This window comes from Emydura macquarii, unplaced genomic scaffold (assembly GCF_026122565.2).
Source record: "Emydura macquarii macquarii isolate MOO-44397 ecotype Brisbane River unplaced genomic scaffold, CSIRO-AGI_Emac_v2 contig_1551, whole genome shotgun sequence".
Classification (NCBI taxonomy): domain Eukaryota; kingdom Metazoa; phylum Chordata; order Testudines; family Chelidae; genus Emydura; species Emydura macquarii.
The window spans coordinates 13805451-13828508 of record NW_027131688.1 but is presented as its reverse complement, the minus strand read 5'-3'; the positions used below and the strand labels follow the sequence as shown (position 1 = coordinate 13828508).

The 23058-nt window shown below is 44.6% G+C and overlaps 1 protein-coding gene across 1 annotated transcript in view; it reads right to left on the bottom strand.

Moving 5' to 3' along the window:
* The window catches only part of PRKCH (protein kinase C eta), a 170010-nt gene that overhangs the window by 71340 nt on the left and 75612 nt on the right, over positions 1 to 23058 (bottom strand). The window contains exons 6-9 of the mRNA XM_067554909.1: positions 22633 to 22762; positions 20565 to 20692; positions 11288 to 11431; positions 10533 to 10706 (exon numbers count right to left, since the gene is read on the bottom strand). Coding sequence (XP_067411010.1) covers positions 10533 to 10706; positions 11288 to 11431; positions 20565 to 20692; positions 22633 to 22762 — 576 coding nt within the window. The remainder of the gene's footprint in view (positions 1 to 10532; positions 10707 to 11287; positions 11432 to 20564; positions 20693 to 22632; positions 22763 to 23058) is intronic.

Genomic DNA, 23058 nt, shown 5'->3' with positions numbered 1-23058 from the left:
TCATTAGCAGGCAGATTTAGGGCCCAATCTGAAACCCATCAAAGTCAAAAGATTCCTATAGAGAGCAGGGGACATTTTCACTGTAGGGTTGCCAGGTGTTCGGTTTTTGACTGGAAAGTCTGGTTTTAAGGGGACCTGGACAGTCTCTAGTCAGGTGTTGACTGGACACCAGAAGTTCGGTTACCACAATTTTCCAGGACTGTTACAAGTGTGGGGCAAGAGGGGCAGCTGCCACGGGTGCAAAGCCAATGGGGGATGTGCAAAAATGGGGCAGCACAGGATCAGGCCCACCAGCGTCAGCCAGAGCCCAGGGCAGAGCAGCACCTGCTGGGCAGGAGCAGGAACGCAGGAAGGGACCGGCCTGCCGCTGGCTGGAAGCACTTTTGGTTCGGCTTTACCCTGGCCCACGAGCAGGGCTGGGGGCCTGGAGGAGCCGCTGGCGGGGTAAGAGAGCAGGGCCTGGCCCCTAGGCTGGGAAGGGGGTGGGGGAGGAGTGGAGTGGCCCAGGTAATTTTGACCATAGCTGTATGCAGGGCACCGGAACAGGGAAGGTCAGGGGACTATGGCCCCATCACTTTTTACCTTCCTTAATGGGGATCAGCAGGCTGCAGATGAGTAGTCCCCTTCCGGGCAGAGGTAGCCAAAGGTGGGGGGAATGGGGAGGGGATCAAGCAACTGGGAAGGGGGAGAGCAGCGAGGAAGGTGAGAGTAGGTAGAGCAAGGGGCAGGGTCTCTGGGGAAGAGGCAGGACAGGGGATGGGGGTAGGTTCCAGAGTTTCTGTTGTAATGTTCGGTTTTGAGAAACTGGAAAGTTAGTAACCCTACCCTCGTTAAAAGTGCTTTATAACAGTACTCAGCAATTTACTCTTTGCACACTGGAAGCCAAGGCTTAAAAGCTGCCTTAAAAGCATGCAGGGTCATGTCTGTCATTGCTCAATAACGGAATTTTATTAGTTCATAAAATAATTGTAGGGATTGGACAGCTGGTAAAAATATTATTACAATGCCACCTCGAGGGCAGTCAGTCTGCCACAGATCTCCTCAAAACTCCAGATTTTTTGTTAGTATGGTTCTGCAACCCCACACAAACCTAAACACTTTAAGTCGTGCTGGAAGCTTGGAAATAAACAACTGTTCTCTAAATATCACGCTTATAAAAATCAGAGGTAAAACTTCACCAGCAGTGCAGTGCTCTAGCTACAACAGAGTCCAAATGCACTAGAGTGTGGAACGAGAACAGGCCAAATGATTTAGTTAATGAATTTCACAATTTTTTTTTCCCAAAAAAGTTATTTGACAAATTTTTGTGTCAATAATTTAACTGATACACTTTGAAACTCTCCCCTCCTCCAATCACACCCACTAAACCAGTCCAGAATCCTAATGAGCTCTTTGGCATCCTAAACTAAGAGGTTTACACAATTACAGAGGTTAGACTGATAGAAGGATAGTACTTGGCAGCAGTTCAGAGTAAGAAGGGATTAGCAGCGGGCGGGGGATGGAGAGGGGAGTGTGGGGGGGAGAGATGAAGAGAGAAGTCACTAATACAATCTTTCTTTGAAAAGTGTTCTGACGTAGATTTAATTTTGGAGCCAGATTCCCAGCTGATGTAAATCAGCATAGCTCTGCTGACTGCAATGGACCTATACCGACTATACTGACCTTCAGGGCCTTTGCTTTCAAGTCAGAATAACGACATTAAACAGAGATAAACTATTCTGTCACTCTCACCCTGTCATAGGAATTGTTCATACACATTAGCTATGGTTCTTCAATACTGTCAAACGAATGATAGCCAGTGGCACAGGGCTCAGCTAGCCATTTGGAAATCTTGTGGGCACTGAAAGGGACAATGAAAATACAGCCATTAACAGTTAATTTCAAACTGATTTTTTTGTGGTTTCACTGGACATTTTATTTGCATGCTTCAGTCACTCCATAAATTCATGCTGCTATCAGCAATAATTTATGCCTAGGCAAAATCAAATTTCAGCGTGCCACAAATAGTATTATGTGGCCCTCAGGATATTAGTACAGCACAAACAGACATGAGCTGCTATAAACCTACAGGCTGTGGACTGCTGGGGTTTCTTTCTTTGTTGTTTTTGTTTTCTTTTTTTAGTTAACGAAGGCACAACGAAAAACTAACACATTTCAGAAATGACAGAGTAAACAGCATGCTGCATTTATTTCTCCAAAAGCAGGCAAAATCATACATTGTGGCTGTCCTTTGAAAGGGCAGAGGACTTCCAGTCACTAGAAGAATTTAATCTAGCGGCTTGGCTGGTCTGTATTTAGTGACTAAATTTCTGAGAAAAACAGATCAGTTTCTTGCTCTGGGTCCGTTCTTAGTGCTTACAACAATGAATTATTGACGTCACAGTCCCAACTCCAGGAACTGTTGAGTCATCATTTGACAGGGCTTTGTTATTTTACACTGCTGATAGCAGGCACAACAGCAACTTCTATACACAGCACTGCTGAAGTGAGGCAACTCAGGAAGCTCCCCTGAGGCACAGACAATTATACTGGTTCTTTCCAGCTTCCTGTAACATTTATCCAGCGGCTCTCTGAGTGAAGGCCAGTGTGTGTGAGAAAGAGAGAGAACACTAAACCTGATTTTCAGAAGTGCTGAGCATCCAGAACTCCAGTCGAAGTCAGTTGGAGCTGTGCGTGCCCAGCACTTCTGAGAATCAGGTACACTTCGTCAGTACATGAGTAAGCATCCAACTAAATCACCATGTCCATGTGTTTTCTTAACCCCTTCCCTGTAATTGCGACCTTGTCTGATACACCAATTTTGTACTGTTTCGAATTAATCACATTCACCTCTCTGGAACATTGCACCCTTTGAAGTCCGGAGGGCTGCTGGCCAGTTGTCCCAGCCCCAGGGCTAACACCATACCCAAAAGTCTGTTCAGGCCCTTCCTTTGGGACAGTTTTCTTCAGTACAAACAAAGCTATTCTCTTGACAAAGGCCCATAGGCCTTCCCCCTGCTTCTCTTTCCCCTCTGCTCCTTGGCCAACAACAGGAACCCACCTCTCTCCTGCAGCAATCCTCGTCAACTGAACCACTTGCTGGCTTTTATAATCACCTGATCAACCTCAGCTAGGAGGCAGCTGACCAGTCACACAGGTGAGGTTGGGCCCAATCCCAACTCCTCTTAAAGGGCCAGTCACCCTCTGACAGGTACCTCCTGCCAACTATATGTTGCTCCTCTCCCTCCCTTCAGACCAGGTACATCTTAAATGACATCAAGGTTCCATGGTGAAGTCATCATATGATCAAAAAATTCTACCCCAAAATGAACCCCAAAATGTCGGGGCCTAAACAATGAGTTAAACAATAAAAGCACATACAAAAAAGCCCCCAAAACAATCCTCTGGGTTCTAATCTGTAAAGTAAATACTTCCAACCACTGCAAACAAAATATTCTTCCCCCTCATGAAGAGTGAGAGAAATTATGTAGCCCTTGCTACATGTTTGGTAGGTCAGAAAATCAGGTTCTGTTAAGCTCTAGAAGGGGAATAAATTTAAGAATCAAGGGCTCTTGATTGAATATGTCCAACCATCAACTATTCCCATTCAAGCCAGGGAACTGTGAGTGTGGGCCTCTCAGCTACTGTAGCTGCCATAGACCACACATGGAAGGAAGGCTCTCCACAGATTTCTGGGACCAAATCACTTACAGCCACATTTTCAGGAGTAGCCACTGGATTTGGGTGCCTCAGTTTGTGCACGCGTGACTTGAGACAACTCTGGCCCCATTTTCAGAGATGCTGATTGCCTGCAGCGCCCACTGGCTTCAGATGGAGTTGTGGGTGCTCAACACCTCTGGAAACAAGGCCAAAGACCTTTCCAGTTGGTGGTCCAAAAATTAAGACACCCGAAGAGTCACTTTGAAAGTGTTGGCCTTCAGGCTTTATGGGTCAGGTCTGTGCCAACCTCTTAAATATGACCTGGAAAGCAGTGCAGGTTGCTTCCCCAGGCAAACAAGCATCACACCTGCCTCAGCAAGGTTGAATCTCAGCCAAGTTATGATAGCACTAATTTTAACATGAGCTGGCCCCTAGCCACACATGCTGTTAGTAAACTGGTTCAGTTTCAAGCCGTTTTATGCCACAGATTCATAGATTTCAAGGCCAGAAGGGTCTTGTCCATTAGATCGTCCAGTTTGACCTCCTGCATAATACAGACTAGATAATATCATCCAGTGACCCCTGGATGAAACATAATAGCTTGTGTTTGACTACATGCTAAAACATGTAATAAGCCATTGTAGATGGAGGCTTATATAATGGCTCTATAACATCATTCTCCTATCAAAAATTCCCTGTCCACACAGTTCAGGAAAGCCATGCTAGCTAATAGCAGTGATATTTAAAGCTAATACTGTATGAATTCCTGCATGGAGAGGGTCATATTTTACATGGCACCAGTGTAAATCAGAACATGCAGTAGGATTCACAGCTAGGATTGGACTGATGTTTCCTGTCATATTCCATGGTTTGGAGGCAATCCGCTCTGCTAACAGGAACTGCACTGTTTTTGACACTCCTGCAGAATCCTGTAATCTAATCTACAGTCCAGTGATGATGATGGCCGGAGAAGATGCTATTCCACACCTGGAAGGAAGACGGTAACCTACCCATCCCTACCCATGAGTACCTCAGCTACAGTCTGACTTCAAAGGGCTTTCTAGCAGGCCCCTAATGATGCTTCCCTTTCTGGCCTCTACTTATGACCCAAAGGAATGCCAAGCGCCACTGATCCTCTTGGAACATGCCGTGCCTAGAAACAGGACATTTTTATTGTCTTCTTCATTACTCTCAGCCAAAAACCAAATGTTGTAGCAGAGGGCTTATCTACAAAAGGGGTTTAAACTGGATCAAGTCAAATTAATCCAATTTGAAAATGCTTGTATACACACAATGCAGTCCACCACAGACAGGGCACAAACTCTGCATTTATCACAAACTCTGGAGTCCTCTTCCACAGTGGACTAGGTTTGCTGCAAACTGAATTAGTTTGGTCTATTGTTTGTGTGCACGCAATGTTGCTGCCAAGCAGATAAAAACCAAGTAGCTCAGTCGGACCTGTATTAAAACCAGGGATGACAGGAAACAATCTGGCAGGGGACTTGTAACCTACCCATTTTCTGAGGAACCGGACAGGATTTTGCATAAACACACAACCACCCATCCCAGAAAGATTGTGGAACCTTCTGGCTGCTCTCTCCGTCCCTCCCAAGGACAACCAACACCACTCATCAGAGGATGCGTGTGAGGGGATAACTGAGGAGCTGTCCCCTGATATCCAGGATGTCCAGGACCTTGATGCCAGCCAGATAGAAAGCCAACCCGATTCCCGCCCTGCAACAACGGAGCCCAAGTCCCAGCCAGAAACCCAGGCTGGGAGATAAGAGGCAGACCCTCTGGAGGAAATTTCGGCATAAGTATCTATGTTTACAATGTATTATTATTTGTGCTATTGCGCTGCGATGGCTTCTGTTACAGGTGGCCCATTGCCACAGCCATTTTAGGCAGATGTGAGCTAGGAGACTTTCCAAGCCTCCCGCCCCTGCCTCCCTTCCTCGACCCATGCTGTCTGCTCACCCTCTCCCCCATACACATATCCAGGACGGCCTCTGTCACATGCAAAAACCCTGATCACCAACCATTTTCAGGCCATGCCACAGAAGGCAACTGTCCTTCCACCTATTTTTCTTTCCCCTCCCCTCATCTGTCCTGTCCAGCGAACACCCACACATGGAGGGTTTTTTTTTTTTTTTTTTTTTTTTTTTTTTTTTTTAAACATAGCTGCCTCTTGGGTAGCAGAGTCATTGCCGGCTGCTGCCACAGAGGAAAAAAGAAAAAGATCTAGTCAGCAAGAAAAAGGATCCAACAAATTCATTTGTGCTTTAGGTATCTGCAAATTACTCGTATCTACCAATTATTTCTAGACACTAGAGAAATGATGGATGTTTACAACACCAGGAATGGATCAAAGTCATCAATATAGCAGTAGCTATAGCCCCACCAGTCCTAAGGGGCTCTTGTGAACCCTTTTGAGGCAGAACCTCCAAGATTTTTCCCCTCTGATTTCAAGGTAGCTGCTAGATTACAAGGCCAGCCTCAGCGTTCATTCCATACGTTATGTAATCCTAGAGGAAACAAAACTGAAGGTGTCCTCTTAAAAAGTAATCACAGCTAGATCCCTTATGTAACATATGCCCAGACTCAAGTTTAGCCTGATCTCTTCCTATAGTCAATTTTAAAGACACGGAGGCTGAGGACAGTCCCATCTGCTTAACCATGTGGGAGATTTGTAACATAACGGCGATGCTCATTCTAGAAAAAACAATCTGAGTACCATGGGAGCCATTAGAGGCAAATGTGTAACTTTCCCAGTCTACTGAGTCATTTTCGTGGCATGACATCAGCTAGCATCTTTTAAGGGGACAGAAGTCTATGTGCCTTACAAAGCCTCCTGGGGCTTTGCAAAATGATACTATTCAGTGATTAGATCTTCTGGAATTCCCAGTTCTTCTTGGCTTCAAGAGTATTCCTGTTTGTAAGTTATCATTTGAGAAGGTGTTCGTTACAGAAAAGCATGTCGCACTGCCAAAAACTCAGATCTCACTATTTCTGGAATGACACACTCAAAGCTCTCTGCTTCAGCAACTGGCAGCATAAGGACATGGAAAATAAAGCCACAGGGATGACCAGATATGCAGCCCTGCTAACAAGGACAGTGCCTGAAATAGCATACCAGGGAGACAGAATCCTCTGAAAGTACCCTGTGGTCACTAGGAGAAAGGGATGAGGGCATTAGGAGAAAAACCTAGAAACGTTAACTTGGGTGCCACTTGACATCATTTGCATGGGAAACTGATGTCTCCAGTTATTTTCACGGGTGCTGGGACAAAGAATTTAAAATCAACTATCCTCACAGAAATAGTGGTTCCTCAGCCCCCAAAATAACGGGTTCTGTTTAGTGAAAACGTATTTGATTAATACATTCTAGAAAAAAACAAACCCCCTTGTTCTAAATTCCTGTCTAAATCCTTAAAATCTCTCTCCCTCAGTCTAGGAATATATTTATACTGTGCTCATCACTGTAGTTTATGATGACCTGGACATCGTATAAATAAACATAGGAGTATTCTTTAGTGATTATGGACACTAAGGAATTCATACATGTGGTTCCCTAGAATCCCCAGGTTGGCTATAGGAACAGTTGGCATACCATAGGATACAACTGCAGGGGTATAATCCTCTATGCCATTTGATGGATGGCTCAAAAACCCTATGGAAAGAGACAGTAACTGCATTAGGCTAAGCAGAAATCACCCCTCGTGTAAAGATATGTGATTACAAAACCTGTGGAGCAGCATCAAAAATACCAGTTGGAAGGGTGGACTTCAAAGAGCAGACATCCATTCAGGCTGAATTTTAACACGGCTAACAATCCCCCAGTGAAAGGAAGGGCATGGCATTTTATTTTCCTGGATGAAAAGAATTCAGTCACTAAAGTAAAAAAAAAAAAAAAAAAAAAAAAAAAAAAGTCCTTCATCCTCCCCATCAGTCTGTGGGAGTTACAAGACACAGGATGTAAGCAAGGAGCAGCATGAATGGGTTTCCTCAGCCAGCCTTTTGTGTTGTCAAGATTTCCTCATTAGACTTCAAAAACATGTGACTCTTTGGCTAAAAGTACACTGTCAACTCCTGCCACCTAGTGGTAAAAACATTTCCTTTTTAAAACAGCAAATAGATTGCCTTAGGGTCCGTTGACTCTAAGATTGGTAACAGAGCTGGGCCTTTTCAAGATTATTACTACTTATTATTATTTGTATTGAGGTCGCACCTGGGCCAGGACCCCACTGTGCTAGGCGCTGTACGGACACAGACCAGAAAGACAGAAAATTATCTACAGTAGATTCAGGGGTTCTTATCAAGAAATGAACTGCCTCTCTAATCAGCGGCAAAGCAGTTGTCCATGCTTTGTTCCTAGCTTGGGGCAGTACCGTTTGTTTCACTGCACCCAAATATTATACAGGGTCTAGATGATCGAATGGCATCTGTGTCCACCAACATATCCAATGCTTCTCTTGCCCATCCATCCTCAAAGTTTCAGAGTACTTCAGACACATTTCTACAGTAAAGTCTCCACCACAGGAATGCAATATCACTGGCAAAGCCTTATGTACATTTATGCTACAATATCCTTTTGATGCTCATAGCTGCAATTTTCAAACGGCAGTCTGTGATGAAGAATACATTAACAAAAAAAACCCTGCTTTGAACTTTTTAAAGGGAGCTGTTGAGCATCTCCAACTCCCATTGGGGCCAGACTTTATGTTTATTCCAGATGTTAAACAGCCCTGCAGGGAAATATAAAACAGGCACCCAGAGGAGATGTGGGAACTCAGCACTTCTCAGGATCAGGCTCTTAATTTTCCTTAAAATATCAACAGCCCTCAAAATGAGTACTTATTTTAAGATTTCTAATGAAAGGCCTGGCACCTTATCATTTAGAAATGGAGATAGATAACCCTCAAACTCAAACCTTCAAGAAATGTGCTTAGTTTTTTCAGGGTGTAAACCTGTTGCATCAATTTTTCTGAACTTGGGCCACATGTTACTTCTGGGAAGACATGTAGCATACATGTACTTATGTATGTAAATGGGGACTCGGTTGAGTAAACACCCCAATGCACATGCAATTTCCTTGTTATTTGCAACTGTAATGTTTGTCCCAAGTTTTGAAAACTTGTCTGAATAATGAATGATGTCATTTTAAAAACTTTAAGCAATTAAGCTTGATTAATGTAACTTCACAGAAAGAACAGAAATGAATACAGGAGGAAATTCACCCCTGTGCAGAGAGCAAGCATAAAGTTTACACATTGCTTTAGTGCCTCTAAGCCCTGTTTTCATAATTTGATAATCACAGGAGTGAACTTCACCCCGTCAATACATGTCTCTCTGTAGCAGCAAAAGGACCTAATTATGCTCTCAGAAACCAAAGACAAATCCGGGTACTCTGAGTTAAAGTTGGTGTGAATGAGTGCAGAATTTGACCCAAACACTACAAATCATAATTAACCATGTTAATTTGAAATCTATTTATTTTTTAGTGTCTCTATTGTTTTATTTGAATTTCTTATAGGAGCACGGACATTTACCGCTGCTCCATGACAATCCTGATAACAAACCAATCTCTCTCCATTGGGAGATTCACCAGTGAAACACTGTAATTAAATAAATTAAGTCATAGCAAAGTAGGGTAGCTATTAACAGCAGATAGTCCTGTCAAAGTAAATCTGAGCTCTAGTAATATATAATGTTACCAAACCTTTCTGATCATATTTCTGTGCAATCCATTAGTTAGTTTACTGGGCCCTTGCACCTTTATACTATGAAAACCAAAGGGAGATTCACCCAAGGCCCTTTGTACTTGTGACAGGGCTGATATATAAACCCTGTTTCTGCTCAGGGTAGGCTGCTTCATGAAATATAGAAACTCTTAACAAAAATCTCTCCTCCATGATGTGGGAGTAGCTCCCTAGGGCTCCACCCCAACCTGGCATGATGCCTGAGCTCTCTGGCTGATGGTTGCACCACTTAAATGAAACACAAACACACCAATCAGGTTGCTGCCAGAGTGCACTCTTTCCCTGTTAGGGAGTCATCAAACAGCAGTGAAAAAGGATAACTTTTTCTGTGGCTTTCTGAGTGGGAAGGCAGGTATTATTAGCTGTCAGTAGAAGATAGACTAGTAATACCGTAGCTAGAAACGAGTTGTGATGGTTTGAAAGAGCTTCAGTACGCAAGGTACTTGGATCTCCACAGGAAGGATGATTTAGCTCATCCAATGTAGATCCACATACTGAGAGAGAGGGCCAGACCAATGTAGAATAGCTATGTCCACTAAAGTTAATGGAAATCTTTCCATTTACTTCAGTGGGCTTTTGATCTGATCCTGCACTAGCTAGGAAGATGGACAAGATCCAACAGTTTTTTCCCCCCAAAATATCTAATTTCTTTGAGGTTGCAGAGTTGTGCTGTAGTGGGGGAAGCACAATGTCATTCAAGTCTCTAAAAAGGACCTCAAGGACAGAGATCCCTCACTAATCAGTTCAGAGGATTGTGTAGAGGAGGGAAGGGTGTGAGTATGTCTGGGGAATGGCCCAGGCACAGGCTCTGTTTCCAGGAAGGATGGGACAGAAGGTCTTGCCAGTCATTGCAGTTTTGTAAAGGAGCTCAGAACAAGGCAGGATTCTACCAGGCAAATGGGAATGTTGATGTTAGAAGTGGAACTTGCTGGAACCTTTGCCCTGCCCTCAACCCCATCAGTGGCATGGAGAAACTGTGACTACAGCAGATTTTGAGGGAAACTGTCTGTGGATGCTGTGCTATCCACTCAGCTCTGCTTATAGCAGGAGAGGAAAATACTCAGAAAGGCTCTGTTTGCCCCACACATGCTACCTTGTGCACAGGGAGCAATGTGGAAGCTCCGCCATACTCACAGGAGTCTGAAAGCAGTAGAAAAGCTGGGTGAGGAATGGGTGGCTCCTTGCCAGGGATAGTATGCGCTTCTCGGTCATGGTGCATTCCACATCATCATCCTGGAGAATAACATCCTTCTTCAGCACCTTCACTGCATATAGCTGGTCTGTCTGTTTCATTTTGGCAAGCATCACCTAAACCAAATCAGGAGCATGAACTCTATGGGCTAAATCCTGCCCTCTCGCACCCAAGCATGGCAGGAGGACAGAGGGGTCTCTCACACCACCGGCCATGGGACAGCAGGCAGCATATCTCACTGCACCCTGGGATGCAAGAAAGTCCAGCCAGATAATGAGGTTGGTGTTGGTGAAGTTGGGTGTGGCCATCAGTGTGGACATCTAGTGACAAAGCCAGCTGTCATGTGTGCTACATACTTGCTATTTCTGTTATTCGTGCTTGCATGCGGCCATTATCCTTTTGGTTGTGGCTGTATTCCCTTTTTGTTGTAGCCAGTGTTTCAGTTTGTGGTTGGCTTTTCATTCCCTCTCCCCCATTCCCCTTATAGATGGACTTTCTGGATACTAAATGTATAATCAACCTGACATTCACAGGTGCTGAGCGTCCATGCAGCCCCACTGATTTCCAGTTATGTTTCTCCTGACAGGGATCTTACTTTTTATCTGCTTTGGGAAACACCTCATGTACTTTGGGAGCCATTAAAATAATAAAGAACAGCACCATCGCTATTCCATGAAGAACCAGGAATAAAACTCACCTTCCCAAAACTGCCCTTTCCCAACACTCGGATGAAGGACAAGTCTTTGATCCCGAATCTGTTTGCTGAACTTCCACTCACACTGTTGTCGTCTTTTCGGCTTTCTTTTCTCTGGCGCCTCAGCGTGGACCTTGAAACTAATTTCTGTGGAGGAAAATAAGCGAGAGTTTGCCTAAAAACTGTATCCCGAGTACAATAGTCCATAATGTTTACTAACGACATAGCTATCTGTCTGAATACGTGTGCTGTGCTCAATTCCATTATGTTGCCACTGAAATGGGAACTGTGCCGGGCATCATAACACTACAGGCTTGTGCAACAAGCCTCCCCTCCCCGCCCCACCACCATCCGTGACCACAAAGAAATGTTCTTTTCTCTGTGTGTTTACCTTGTGAAGTCGTCATGGGCTCAACCCAAGGGGCAAGCCTGACCTCTCTACTTTGGAAATGGGAGAGCTGAGTGAGAAAACCTGGGAGTCTCCCATTTGAATTATAGGGCTATGAATAATTATGCTAGCGAATACCTCGCACCATGACCATATCAATGACGTTTGGAATCCAAAAGATGTGTGTGTAGCCACTTCATCGTCCCTGCCTCCCTTCAAGCTTTCAAGTCACTTCCCCACAACAGGGCTGCTGGCTTCCTCCTTCAGTACAAATTCCATTGATACTTCCCACCACCCAAATTATAAGGCAGATCCAATTTGAGGGTGTCCCTTTATGTTTTCAAGAATACTGCCTCTATTAATATCTTTTTACAGCTATTATTTTTGCAATAGTTTGATCAAGTCAATATCCAGCACTCTGTCCATGGCTCTACAGATGTGGGTGTACAGAGAAGAGCCCCAAGTACTTAAAAAATAAAGGAGACGCTTGCTTTTTTTTTTTTGGCCTGAACTAAGTCACATGCAGATTTCTTGAGCTCCACCTTATGAGTGTTTCATAGGGTATGTTTACACTGCTGAGTGAAGTCGACTTTCACCAGTCGATTTTTAGAAGTCGCTGCAGCATGCACACACCACGCTGTTTGCACAGGTCTCATGCGTCCACACTCACCACGCTTATTTCGACTTTCAAAGCAGTGCACTGTGGGCTGCTATCGTCCCATGATGCAATGCTGCTTCCCTCTCCCTTTTACCCCCTGTGATATAGCGAGGGCAGAGGGCAGTAGGAGAGTGCTACTATTTGAGTCCAGGGTGGGTGGGCAGGAACAGGCCCACCCACCACTAGAGGCCCCTCCCCCAGCCTAAGCGGAGGAGCCAATGGATCCAGGACTCAACTGAATATGGGGGACAACAAATGAGAAAACAGGAAGGGGTGTGATGGTCAAAGAGTCAAACGGAGGGAACCAGAAGGGGACACCAAGCAGAGAGCCCCGGACAGCGCCCACTGCTCCTGGAAGGTGTCAAGGGAGCCAGCGGACGCCGCCCAGAGGAACTCTGCCCGGATGCGGGAGTGCACAAGGGAACGGAAGTAGGTCCCACAATCGCAGAGCACCCCCCCTGCCAACCTCCTCTCCCTAGTGTTATAGATGGCCATTTTCGCCAGGGGGAGGTTGACGAGGAGGTCCCACGACTTCACGGGGCCACAGATGGGGTGCGCGTAAATAAACAGGTGTGGGGAAAAGTGTAGCCAGAACCTCAGCAGGAGGTGCTGGAGGAGCTGGAAGAGGGGCTGCAGCCTGGAGCACTCCGGGAGATATGTGAGCCCCAGAATGCTCAGGGCTCTGTTCCCTGCTGACTAACTCAGAGCCATTAGGGGGCAATTAGGAGCAGCTGAGGCCAATTAAGGACCAGCCAGATGCTTCATAAAAGCCCTCTGCTCCAAACAGTCAGTGCACAAGCTGGAGGAAGGAGGAGTGCTGAGCTGTGCAGAGGAACGGACTGGAGAGCAGAGTTCTGTGGCGGAGCAGCCAGGAGGAAGGTACCGGCTCAAGAAGCCAGAAGGACTGAAGGAGGGGGAAATTAGCCCAGGGTGCAGAGTTTGCAATTTGGAAGAGTGTGCAGTTTGGAAAGCAGTGCCAGCAGCACATAGCTGCTTCTCATAGGGCCTCTGGGCTGGGACCCGGAGGAGCGGGTGGGCCCGGGTCCCTACCCCCTCCCCTGGGAAGATGGGGGGACGGACAACTTCCTGGCCCACTACAGACAGGGAAGTGTGAGATCCACTAGAAGGAAGCCGGCCGTCTGCCACACCCCAAACAAACAGGAAAACTGTTTTCGCACCGTTTTTTGACTCTGCGGTCTCGCCATTGCTGTGGAGACATGGAGTCAGCTGAACTCTGCACTATTATTGTGAGCGTCACAAATACATCGTGGCTTATCATCGAGTATTTTCGAAGTAGAGCAAGAAGCTGAAGCACAGACAACAGCGATGCCACCGAGGCTGCCCTTCTACAATCTATCAAGCAGAACAATTCCTGATTGCTGCCAGCTGTAACGCATCATCTGCAGTCCGTGGAGCGCCGGTTCTGGTCCCGGGAAACAACCACAGATTTGTGGAACCGCATCGTTATGCAGCTGTGGGATGATGACCAGTGGCTGCAAAACTTTCGTATGCAAAAGGCAACTTTCCTTGAACTGTGGTTGGAGCTGGCCCCGTCCCTAAAGCGCGTGAACACTCACTTGAGACAAGCTCTGACAGTGGAGAAGAGAGTTGCCATCGCTCTGTGGAAGCTGGCAACCCCCGACTGTTACCACTCGGCTGGGAATCAATTCGCAGTCAGTAAATCTACAGCGGGCACCGCCGTGATTCAAGAATGCAGGGACATCAACAGACTTCTGCTATGAAGGATAGTGACTTTGGGAAATGTGCAGGACATAGTGGACAGGTTTGCCATGATTGGGTTCCCAAACTGCAGGGGGGGAGGGCTTTGATGGGACGCACATCCCTATCTTAGCACCTGCACACCTAGCAACCGAGTACATAAACCGCAAGGTATACTTTTCCATGGTCCTGCAGGGCCTTGTGGATCACAGGGATCATTTCACCGACATCTACGTGGGGTGGTCTGGAAAGGTGCATGACGCGCACGTATTTCATGATTCGGGGCTGTTCTCTAATATGCAGGCTGGCGCTTTTTTCCCTGACCAAAAAATTCACATCAGGGGTGTGGAAATGCCAATAGTGATCCTGGGGGATCCTGCTTACCCCTTGCTCCCTTGGCTAATGAAGCCGTACACCGGGCACCTTGACAGCGACAAGGAGTGTTTTAATAACAGGTTAAGCAGTTGCAGAATGGCTGTAAAATGTGCCTTTGGGCGTTTAAAGGGTAGATGGAGGAGTCTCCTCACTAGGCTGGATGTGAGTGAGAAGTCCTCCCTTCTGTGATATCTGTGTGCTGTGTTCTTCATAATGTGTGTGAAGTGAAGGGTGAAAGGTTCCCCCAGAGTTGGGCTGTGGAGCAGAAAGACTGGCCACCAATTATGAGCAGCCAGATGCCAGCACTACACAGAGCGAACCGTGGAGTGCTTTGCATTAGGGAAGCTTTGAAAACCAGGTTCTGCAATGAGATGCAGGAGTGATTTCTGTTCCTGTATGATGTTTGCCTTTGCTAAACATCCCCCCCTCAATTGATATCTGTACCCTCCAAATCCCTCCAGGACAAGATATGATTTAATAAAGAAAGGTGTTGAAATGATGCAAACTTTTATTTATGAACATTCAAGTCATGGGTGAAAGGGGGAAGTGTTCATTCACAGTCTCAAGGGGTAGGGTGGTAGTTTGCTGGCCAGCTGTCAGCGGAGCTGCCACTGCTTTCTGCTCGCCTCCATCCCGCATACTGCAGCTTGGCCATTCTCCTCCAAGATTTCTTGGGGGCAGGAGAGGGGCAGGGCAGCGCAGCCTTAGGTGGAGGAGCATTATGAGGGGCTCCTGCGGGACTCTGTCCTGCCTCTGCTCCTCCTGAAGCTCCAGAAGCCACCGGAGCATGTCTGCCTGGTCGTGCATGATTCACAGCATCTCCTGCGTGGTACTGCAATCATGCTCTTGCATTTCTCTGTGACTCTCCCTGTCCATGTCCATATTCTGGAACAAGGTCATCTGCCACGCTCTGAGCTCTGTAGCCGCAGAGACATTCATGAGCTTGCCAAACATGTCATCTCTTGGTTTTTTTCCCCCCCCTTTCTAATTTGCGATAGTCTTTCCGCAGCATTTCTTGAAGGTGGGGCCAAGGCCAAGGTGTCTACAGAATGAAAAAAAATTCACAAGGTCGCCATTGTTAGCAGACTGAAGAAAATGATACAACTGCAACAATGTAGACAATACTCCCCATGCAGGGCAAACAGACCCTCATTCCATTCCTAACATCCCAGAAGGCTTGGCTTGCTGTGCCGTTGCAGAGATGGGAAGCAAGGGGATCTGCGGACAGCACGGTGTGTGTGTGTGTGTGTGTGTGTGTGTAGTCTCGACTTAAACCAAATAAAAGTAATGAAAGTGACTTGGTAGGACACTGCAATGGGGAATACAAAGGTACAGGGCATCTGCTGTATAGCTCGGGTATTTTAAACATGCGCCATCTTCCCTAGGTGACCATGAGCGATATCAGTCTCCTGAGAGTCATGCACGAGGAAAGGGAAGATTTGCTGCATGCAGCGGGGTACCAGCCTGGCCCTTATGCCGCTATGCTGTGTTCTGCCATGATGCAGGCTCCCTTGATTGCAGCGTGGTGCGGCAAAGTATCCTACTGGGGAGGGAGGAACAAGGCAGCCTTTTGCGAAGGTTAACGGATTACCTACATGAAAGTTTCCATGAGATATCAACTGATGATTATTGGAGCATATCTCATCACATAAATAATCTGTTCCGTGGGTAACCCCCCAGTAAAGTCCGATAAATGCCTGAAATCCCCTTCCTGCCCCCTCAATGTAAAAAGACAGAACTGCTAAGAAGAGGAAGAAAAAAAAAAACTCACCAGATGTGCCTTCCCCGGAATAATTATTGCTGTTCCTGTGTGCTGCTGGACTGCTCTGGCGTCAGGAATAGGTCCTGACTTTCTGGCAGAACAGACACCATGCTCTTCTGCATCCTGCTCTCCTCAGCCTCCTCCTCCTCCTCCTCGTCCACTGAGTCCTCATCATTGTCCATGGACTGTGACCTAGCGGAGGTATCGATGCTGCGGGGCGGCACCGTAGTGGGATCGCCACTGAGAATTGCACGCACCTCATCACAGAAGCGGCGTGTTTTGGGCGAGGAACCAGAATGGCTGTTAGCTTCCCTGGCTTTCTGATATGACTGACGCAGCTCCTTGATCTTCATGTGGCACTGCTGCACGTCCCTCTTGTATCCCTTCTCCAGCATACCCTGGGATGTCTTCCCGTAAATGTCCAGATTCTTTTTGCTGGCTCTGATCTGAGCCAGAACAGACTCCTCGCCCCACAGCCCGATGAGATCTAAGACCTCTGGTCGACTCCATGCTGGAGCATGTTTGGGCTTTGCAGCAGCTATGAGGAGTACAGCGACAAAGCTCTCTCCACGCTGGCTGCACAGGAAATGAAAATTCAAATTTTCCCAGGGCTTGAGGGGAGGGGACATTTCCAGGTAGCGTGACCACGGTACAGCACAGCGCAAATGTCCAGAGCGGTCACAACGGGGCATTGTGGGATACCTCCCGGAGGCCAATAATGTCAATTTAAGTGAAGCTCTGTCTACATTGAAGCTAAATCGAAGCAATAAATTCAAATTAGGTGCTACGCCACTTGCAGAGAGGTTTTATAAAGTCAGCTTTTGCCGTGACTTAAGTAGACTTAACTGCAGTATCAGTGTAGACACGGGTGTTCGGAGATCAACGTAAGTGACTTTACGTTGACCTCCGTCGCCAGTGTAGACCAGGCCATAGTAAAGCAAAATTCACAGCTGCACAATGAGACCTTTGTCAAGGCCAATGTTACAACAACTGAAAATCCAGTCATGCAGAATAAAACAAAACCATTTGGAATAGCTCCCCAAATCCCTAACAAATATAAGGTCTCAACACATCCTGATAACTTAATCCCAGCCCTTACCTCACAAACCATTAGGAAAGCCCACTACCTGTGTTATATCTGTGTATTGTGCCAATGACAGATGTTCAGAGCACAAGCTGCCCCCACTGAAGTCAATGGGTGCTACGGGAGCTCTGTAAATCAGGGAATAAATGTTTAACTGCATTGTTGCCTCTACATCTCTTTCTTCTGCCTGTTATTTCTTCCTTACCTCGGTTCTACATGAAGACTAAGTGGGCTTTATGACTTATGTCAATATACAAGTGTTCATTTGTCATGCCTGGTGATATGTCACTTATTTATATTTATATTATTTTACCCTTTTTATGGAAAAATAATAATAATAATAAAATTGAAACAACTCGTAAGTTGACAGGTTACCAAAGGCCTACTTTTATTTTGAGGGCTGTAGAGCAGTTTTGGGGGCCCAGGACAAAATCTGAAACTCAGCACCTTCCACTCTTCCAAAAAAATTACCATGGAGATGAAAGAATTTATCATCATAAAAGACAAGTCACGTTTATCTCTTTTACTCTTTTTGATGCAAATGTATTTCTGATGCTATCTTAATTTAGGCTCACTAAATCTGCTTTCTCTGATCTACCATGGGCCAAGAACACATCTGTCAGCCAGTTAGTGATGCTAACAGAGTTTGACAGCAGTTAGTTAGTGAGCCTAGACTAACTGACAGATGTGTTCTTGGCCCATGGTAGATCAGAGAAAGTTTTTTAATCAGGGATGACTTGCTTGAATTTTCTCTTCCGCAACTGAAATCAGTACTTGAAACAAAAATCCTTAGAACAACACAGGTCTATTGAAAAACATCTGCCGTCCTCATTCATAAATCTTGTTTAACTTAATTGAAGTCACTTTTCCAAATAGTGTCTCTTTCGGCTTGTTTAAAAAGGTGAGTTTCTCTAACAACATCCTCTTCCATCAAATCTCTCAAGTAGCATTTTCATAACTCTCAAGCTTTTGTGACACTGGAATTGGCGTCATTTGTACTTGGGTTCCAAATACATGGAAACATGCTGTTGATTTCTGAAGCTAGTTCAGATCTATTGCCGTGGCTAAGTGTGTCTAGAGCAACATAAAAAACATCAACTCTGAATTCAATTTCTTGGTTTTCATGGTTGTACGTGGTGATCCTGTCTTCATCATGGAGTGTTTTCTTCTTTCTGCCTCTTTTCTTCTTGAAATCTTGTTCGAGGCCCAGGCCCACTGCTACAAGTTGTCATGCCCCGCCCTAAGAAAGAGCGGAAGTGACGTCCCGTGAAATAGCAAACAACCTGCCCAATTTTTTACCAAAGATGGCGGAGTTTGCATTTCCAGTTCTGGTGCGTTGCAAAAAAAATTGGTGGATTATGCATTTTCCGGTTCCAGCCACATGGCACGGGAAGCTGAGATTCCAGAAGTGACTGGACCCAAAACACAACACAATGACCCAGACGTGGGGCCGCAGCAAGCCTGCTGTGAACAGGCCCAAAAAAAGCGATCCGTGACACTCAGCTGACAAGTGCCTGGGTTGCAAAGAGGCCCAAATCACCCTATAATGGGCTGACTTGTCAACAGGCTCGTCAAGAATCAGAGGCCAATATTTTCAAAGGTGCTACACTTCACTTAGAAGTGATTCTTCATCAAGTGTAAGCTCAGAGTCTTGAAGTAAACTACTTATGCTGTCAATGGCTTGTAAACTTTTAAACCAGTTAGTAGCCAGTAAATCACATCTGAAAGACTTTACATTTAGATTAACATTCCACTTCAGTGCATAAATCCTCGAGCAAGTCAAATTCTTCTTCCAGTTTCACCAATGCTTATAGAATTTCTCTTTTCTACTGGTTTCATTGCTTTATTTCTTGCACCATGTTTGCTACATACTATGCAACAAAATGTTTACAGCTTCCATCAGGCAGAACTGTCACTGAATATATCCACTCTCAGACTGGTCAGGAACACAAAATGGTTTTTACCTTTGCTTATTTCTACTGAAATATAGACCCTCTTTAATCTGATTCTTACTCCTTGTGAATTAGTGACCTATATGAAGAACTATAGCCCATCCTCTTCATAAAATGCCATACAAGTTGGAGAGCACTTGCCCTTATAGGGATCAGTAATAAATAAAGATTCATGTTATTTAAACACTGTGATGATCTCACACACAGGCTGCGCCTTCCTGCTTTTACATAGAGTCCATCAGTATTGTAAGCATTTTTCCATTTTCTGCATGTTATTGTCTTTGGAATTCACATAGTATATTTGGGTTGTGCATAGTAGACATGTTTCATCCGATAATCGTATTGTTCCATGGGCTTGGAGGGCCCTTCAAGCATGGGAGAAGGGTGCTAATGGTAAACCACCCCTTTGACCTTTTTGCCCACGCTGGGTGGCCACTGCTTATTTTCATAAATATTTACAGACCTTTCAACACTTTAATTTTTTTACAATAAATTTTATAACTCTCTGAATAGATTGTAAGCTACTTTAAAATACATGAATACACACTGCACAGTTAGGTCCCAATCCTGCAAACTCTTACACACAATGGGACTAATCAAGTAGTTAAGTTAGGCATACGTGTACTGTTTGCAGAACAGGGGGCATTATAGAGCCCTTTATAGCCCTGGAAATGTCTCACTATTATGTGACCTCTCATAGGGGGGACAGCTGAAGGGACAGCAGCTGTTTTGCATGCCACTCCAATAAATAATAATACCTAGCTCTTATATAGCGCTTCCCATCCATAGATGTCAAAGCACATCACAAAAAAGGTGAGCACCATGACCTCCATTTTACAGATGGCTAAACCAAGCTAGAGGGAGGTGCAGCGACTTGCCCAAGATCTGCCAGAAAAGCAGTAGCAGAGCTGGGAATAGAACCCAGGTCTCCTGAGTCTCAGTGTAGTGCTCTATTCTTTAGGAAACACTGTCTCCCTATATGCCAGTGGACCTTCTCCCTGAATAACACTGACCTTTAAACTAGCTTTTGGGCCTGACTCCCACCTCACTTGTACCAGTCAGGCATACCTCAATGGAGTTACACTGCTGTGAAGTGTGAGCAGAGAATCAGGCCCTTGATTTTTGCCACATTTTAAATTTATGGAACAGGAAGAAACACACATCAGAGCCTCTGACAACATAAGCTTTGAAACTGAACATTCATTTTCCAGGTGAGGTGTTTGCTGAACGTCACAGACTGACCCTCCACTGCCCATCATTCTGACCAAAGCCCTCAACGTCTCTCATGCTTGTACAAACGACTCAGCTGTAAACGCTGATAAAGAAAGGAGCAAAAACTTACTGAATTTGGAGAAATATTTCCTGGCTGCAGGCCCATGCATGCTAAGGTTTTAGCCAGTTCTGCTGCATTCACCCCACAGTTGGGTGCCACATTGGCTTGGCACCTGATATGTACATTCATTTTACACACTGAGGAGGGGAAAATAAAATCAAATGAACAACTGGAACAACACAGAGAAAAGCTCAGAATTTTACTGCTGAAAAATAACTTAGACTAAAGGATTTCACTCCAGAAATTCTACATCATTGGCCTGATCCTGCGTTACTAAAGCCAAAGGGACATTTACCAAAAGGATTTTCAATGGGAGCAGAATCGGAAAGAACAAGAGTATGGAAATCTGGTGACAGTACACCAAACTCCCCAGTAGGGTGCAACATGGCTGGATGTCCATTTGTGTTCATGTATGAGCTTGGTCTGTACCAGGGGAACACACACTTCTTTGCAGCTATGCCCACAAGTACAAATTAGCTCCATTTTGCCATGGAACTTAGAGAGACAGATCAATAGAGGCTTTCAAAACCATTGGATGAATAACTGATGTTTCAGTTTGCCGGGCAGACTGAAACATTAAAAACATCACCAGTGAACCAAAAAGTTGGAAAAAAAAATGTTTTGGGTTGAACAAAGTATTTCATTTAGTTGTTCAGCATTTTTTTTAAAATAGGATTTTTAAAAAAAAGTTTAAAATAAAATTGAAGCAAATTTCTAAAAGAAAAGTCATTTCAAATAAAACAATCCAAGTGTTTTGCATAAAAAATGTTGAAGCAAAATCTTATTTTATTATTTTTATTTTTAAGGTTTTTCTCAAAAAAAACCCCACAATTCAGCTAATTTGGGACAAAATTGCAAAATGTGGTCAACATGAAACTGTATTTTTGGCAAAAAAAATTTTGCCCAGCTCTATTATAAAACTATCTAGTGTCAGATCCATATTATTCTACAGAAAATTAAATACACACAGGCATAGAATGTTGGCAAATGGAGAGAGTCATTTGTTAACTGTAATAGCTTGACAATAACAATCATTAAACAAAAACTAACTGCCAGAGGAGGCTTTGCTGTCAATTAACTGTGCGACAAAGAACCACGTTAACCAACAAACATTGATTACTTTTCCCGACTATATGCTAATCCTTTTTCTGCTACCTTATTAGTATTCACTACTTAAGCAAGGATTCTCAGGTAAATAGAAAGACCAATTCTGGAAGTAGTAATATCCATGAGTATTTTCAGCTATGTGAGTGAAAGGAAATTCGACAGGCAATGCTAATTAGAATCCACTGCAGCCTGGAAAAACAAGAGCTACACATCACTTTTGTATCCATGGACTATAGATGAATGTAGATCTTGTGTACTGAAGGATTATCTATATCATAACTCTCAGTTAATGAGAGTCAACCCGTTTTCATTACCGTATCTACTTCCTACAAACCATGCTTAAACCTAACTTTTGTATGAACAATGTACCCTCTTACCCGACTGCTTGTATTTTTAACCGTCAAACCTATTACCCTCCATCCAGGACATCACCGATTATGCTCCTTCCACGTACGCTCCAATTTAAAACCAAATGCTGATAATCTGTACATTATGCCCGGATGTCCAGAAACTCTCTTGTTTAAACTCTGTACCTGATCTTTTTCTTTTTAAAACATCATCTTTAATAAAAGTTTTTAAATCTGTTCTTTCAACACAATTTAAGCTAAAAGATACAGGAAACTGTCCCCACAGCTCTTTGATTTTCCACACACCCGGACTATGTCTACACTTGCCACCAAATTCATAGAGTAGCTTGTGTATCTCCTGTTGACTTCCTAACTTCTACTTACCACAGTGTCTTCAGTTCGCTGCACTGATGGGAAATGCCCTCCCATCGGCACAGCGTTACTCCACCTGGGGGAGATGGATTAATAGCGTCGATTTCTGGATCGATTGAGCAGGTCTCCACTTCCGCTCAATGCATCCAGATAAATAAACCTGATGGCGGCAAATTCGCCACCGTCAGTCTAGACATAGCCCCAGAGAAGTTTTTCTAAGAGAGCATGAAGAAAGAATAAGGATTGCTTACTTTTACACTGCAGTCCTTGTCGCATTATCCCCCAAAGCAAAGAACCACAATGATCGCAGAAGGTTGGTACTTTGTAGTTGTGGATTCTAAACTTGTGGGGAATGTTGATTCCAAATCTTTGTTCAGAAACCTGAGAAGGAACCAAAAAGATAAACATAGGATAGAAAAATCAGTACATAGCTATAGATAATTTTATTAAAACGTACATTAATTTCAGAGCATTAGGAACAACTACAGAATTACTAAAAACATCTCAGTTCTAAAAGTGCCATCTCTGCTCTCCACTGCATTGTAATTTACTGAATGGCAATGCTCTAAGGCATTGACTGGGCTCTAATCAGCAATGAACCTGCTCTGGTAGATTTTTTTGACACACCTTATAAGTAGAACAAAGTAGATTTTACAAAGGATTTGTTAGTTAATTTC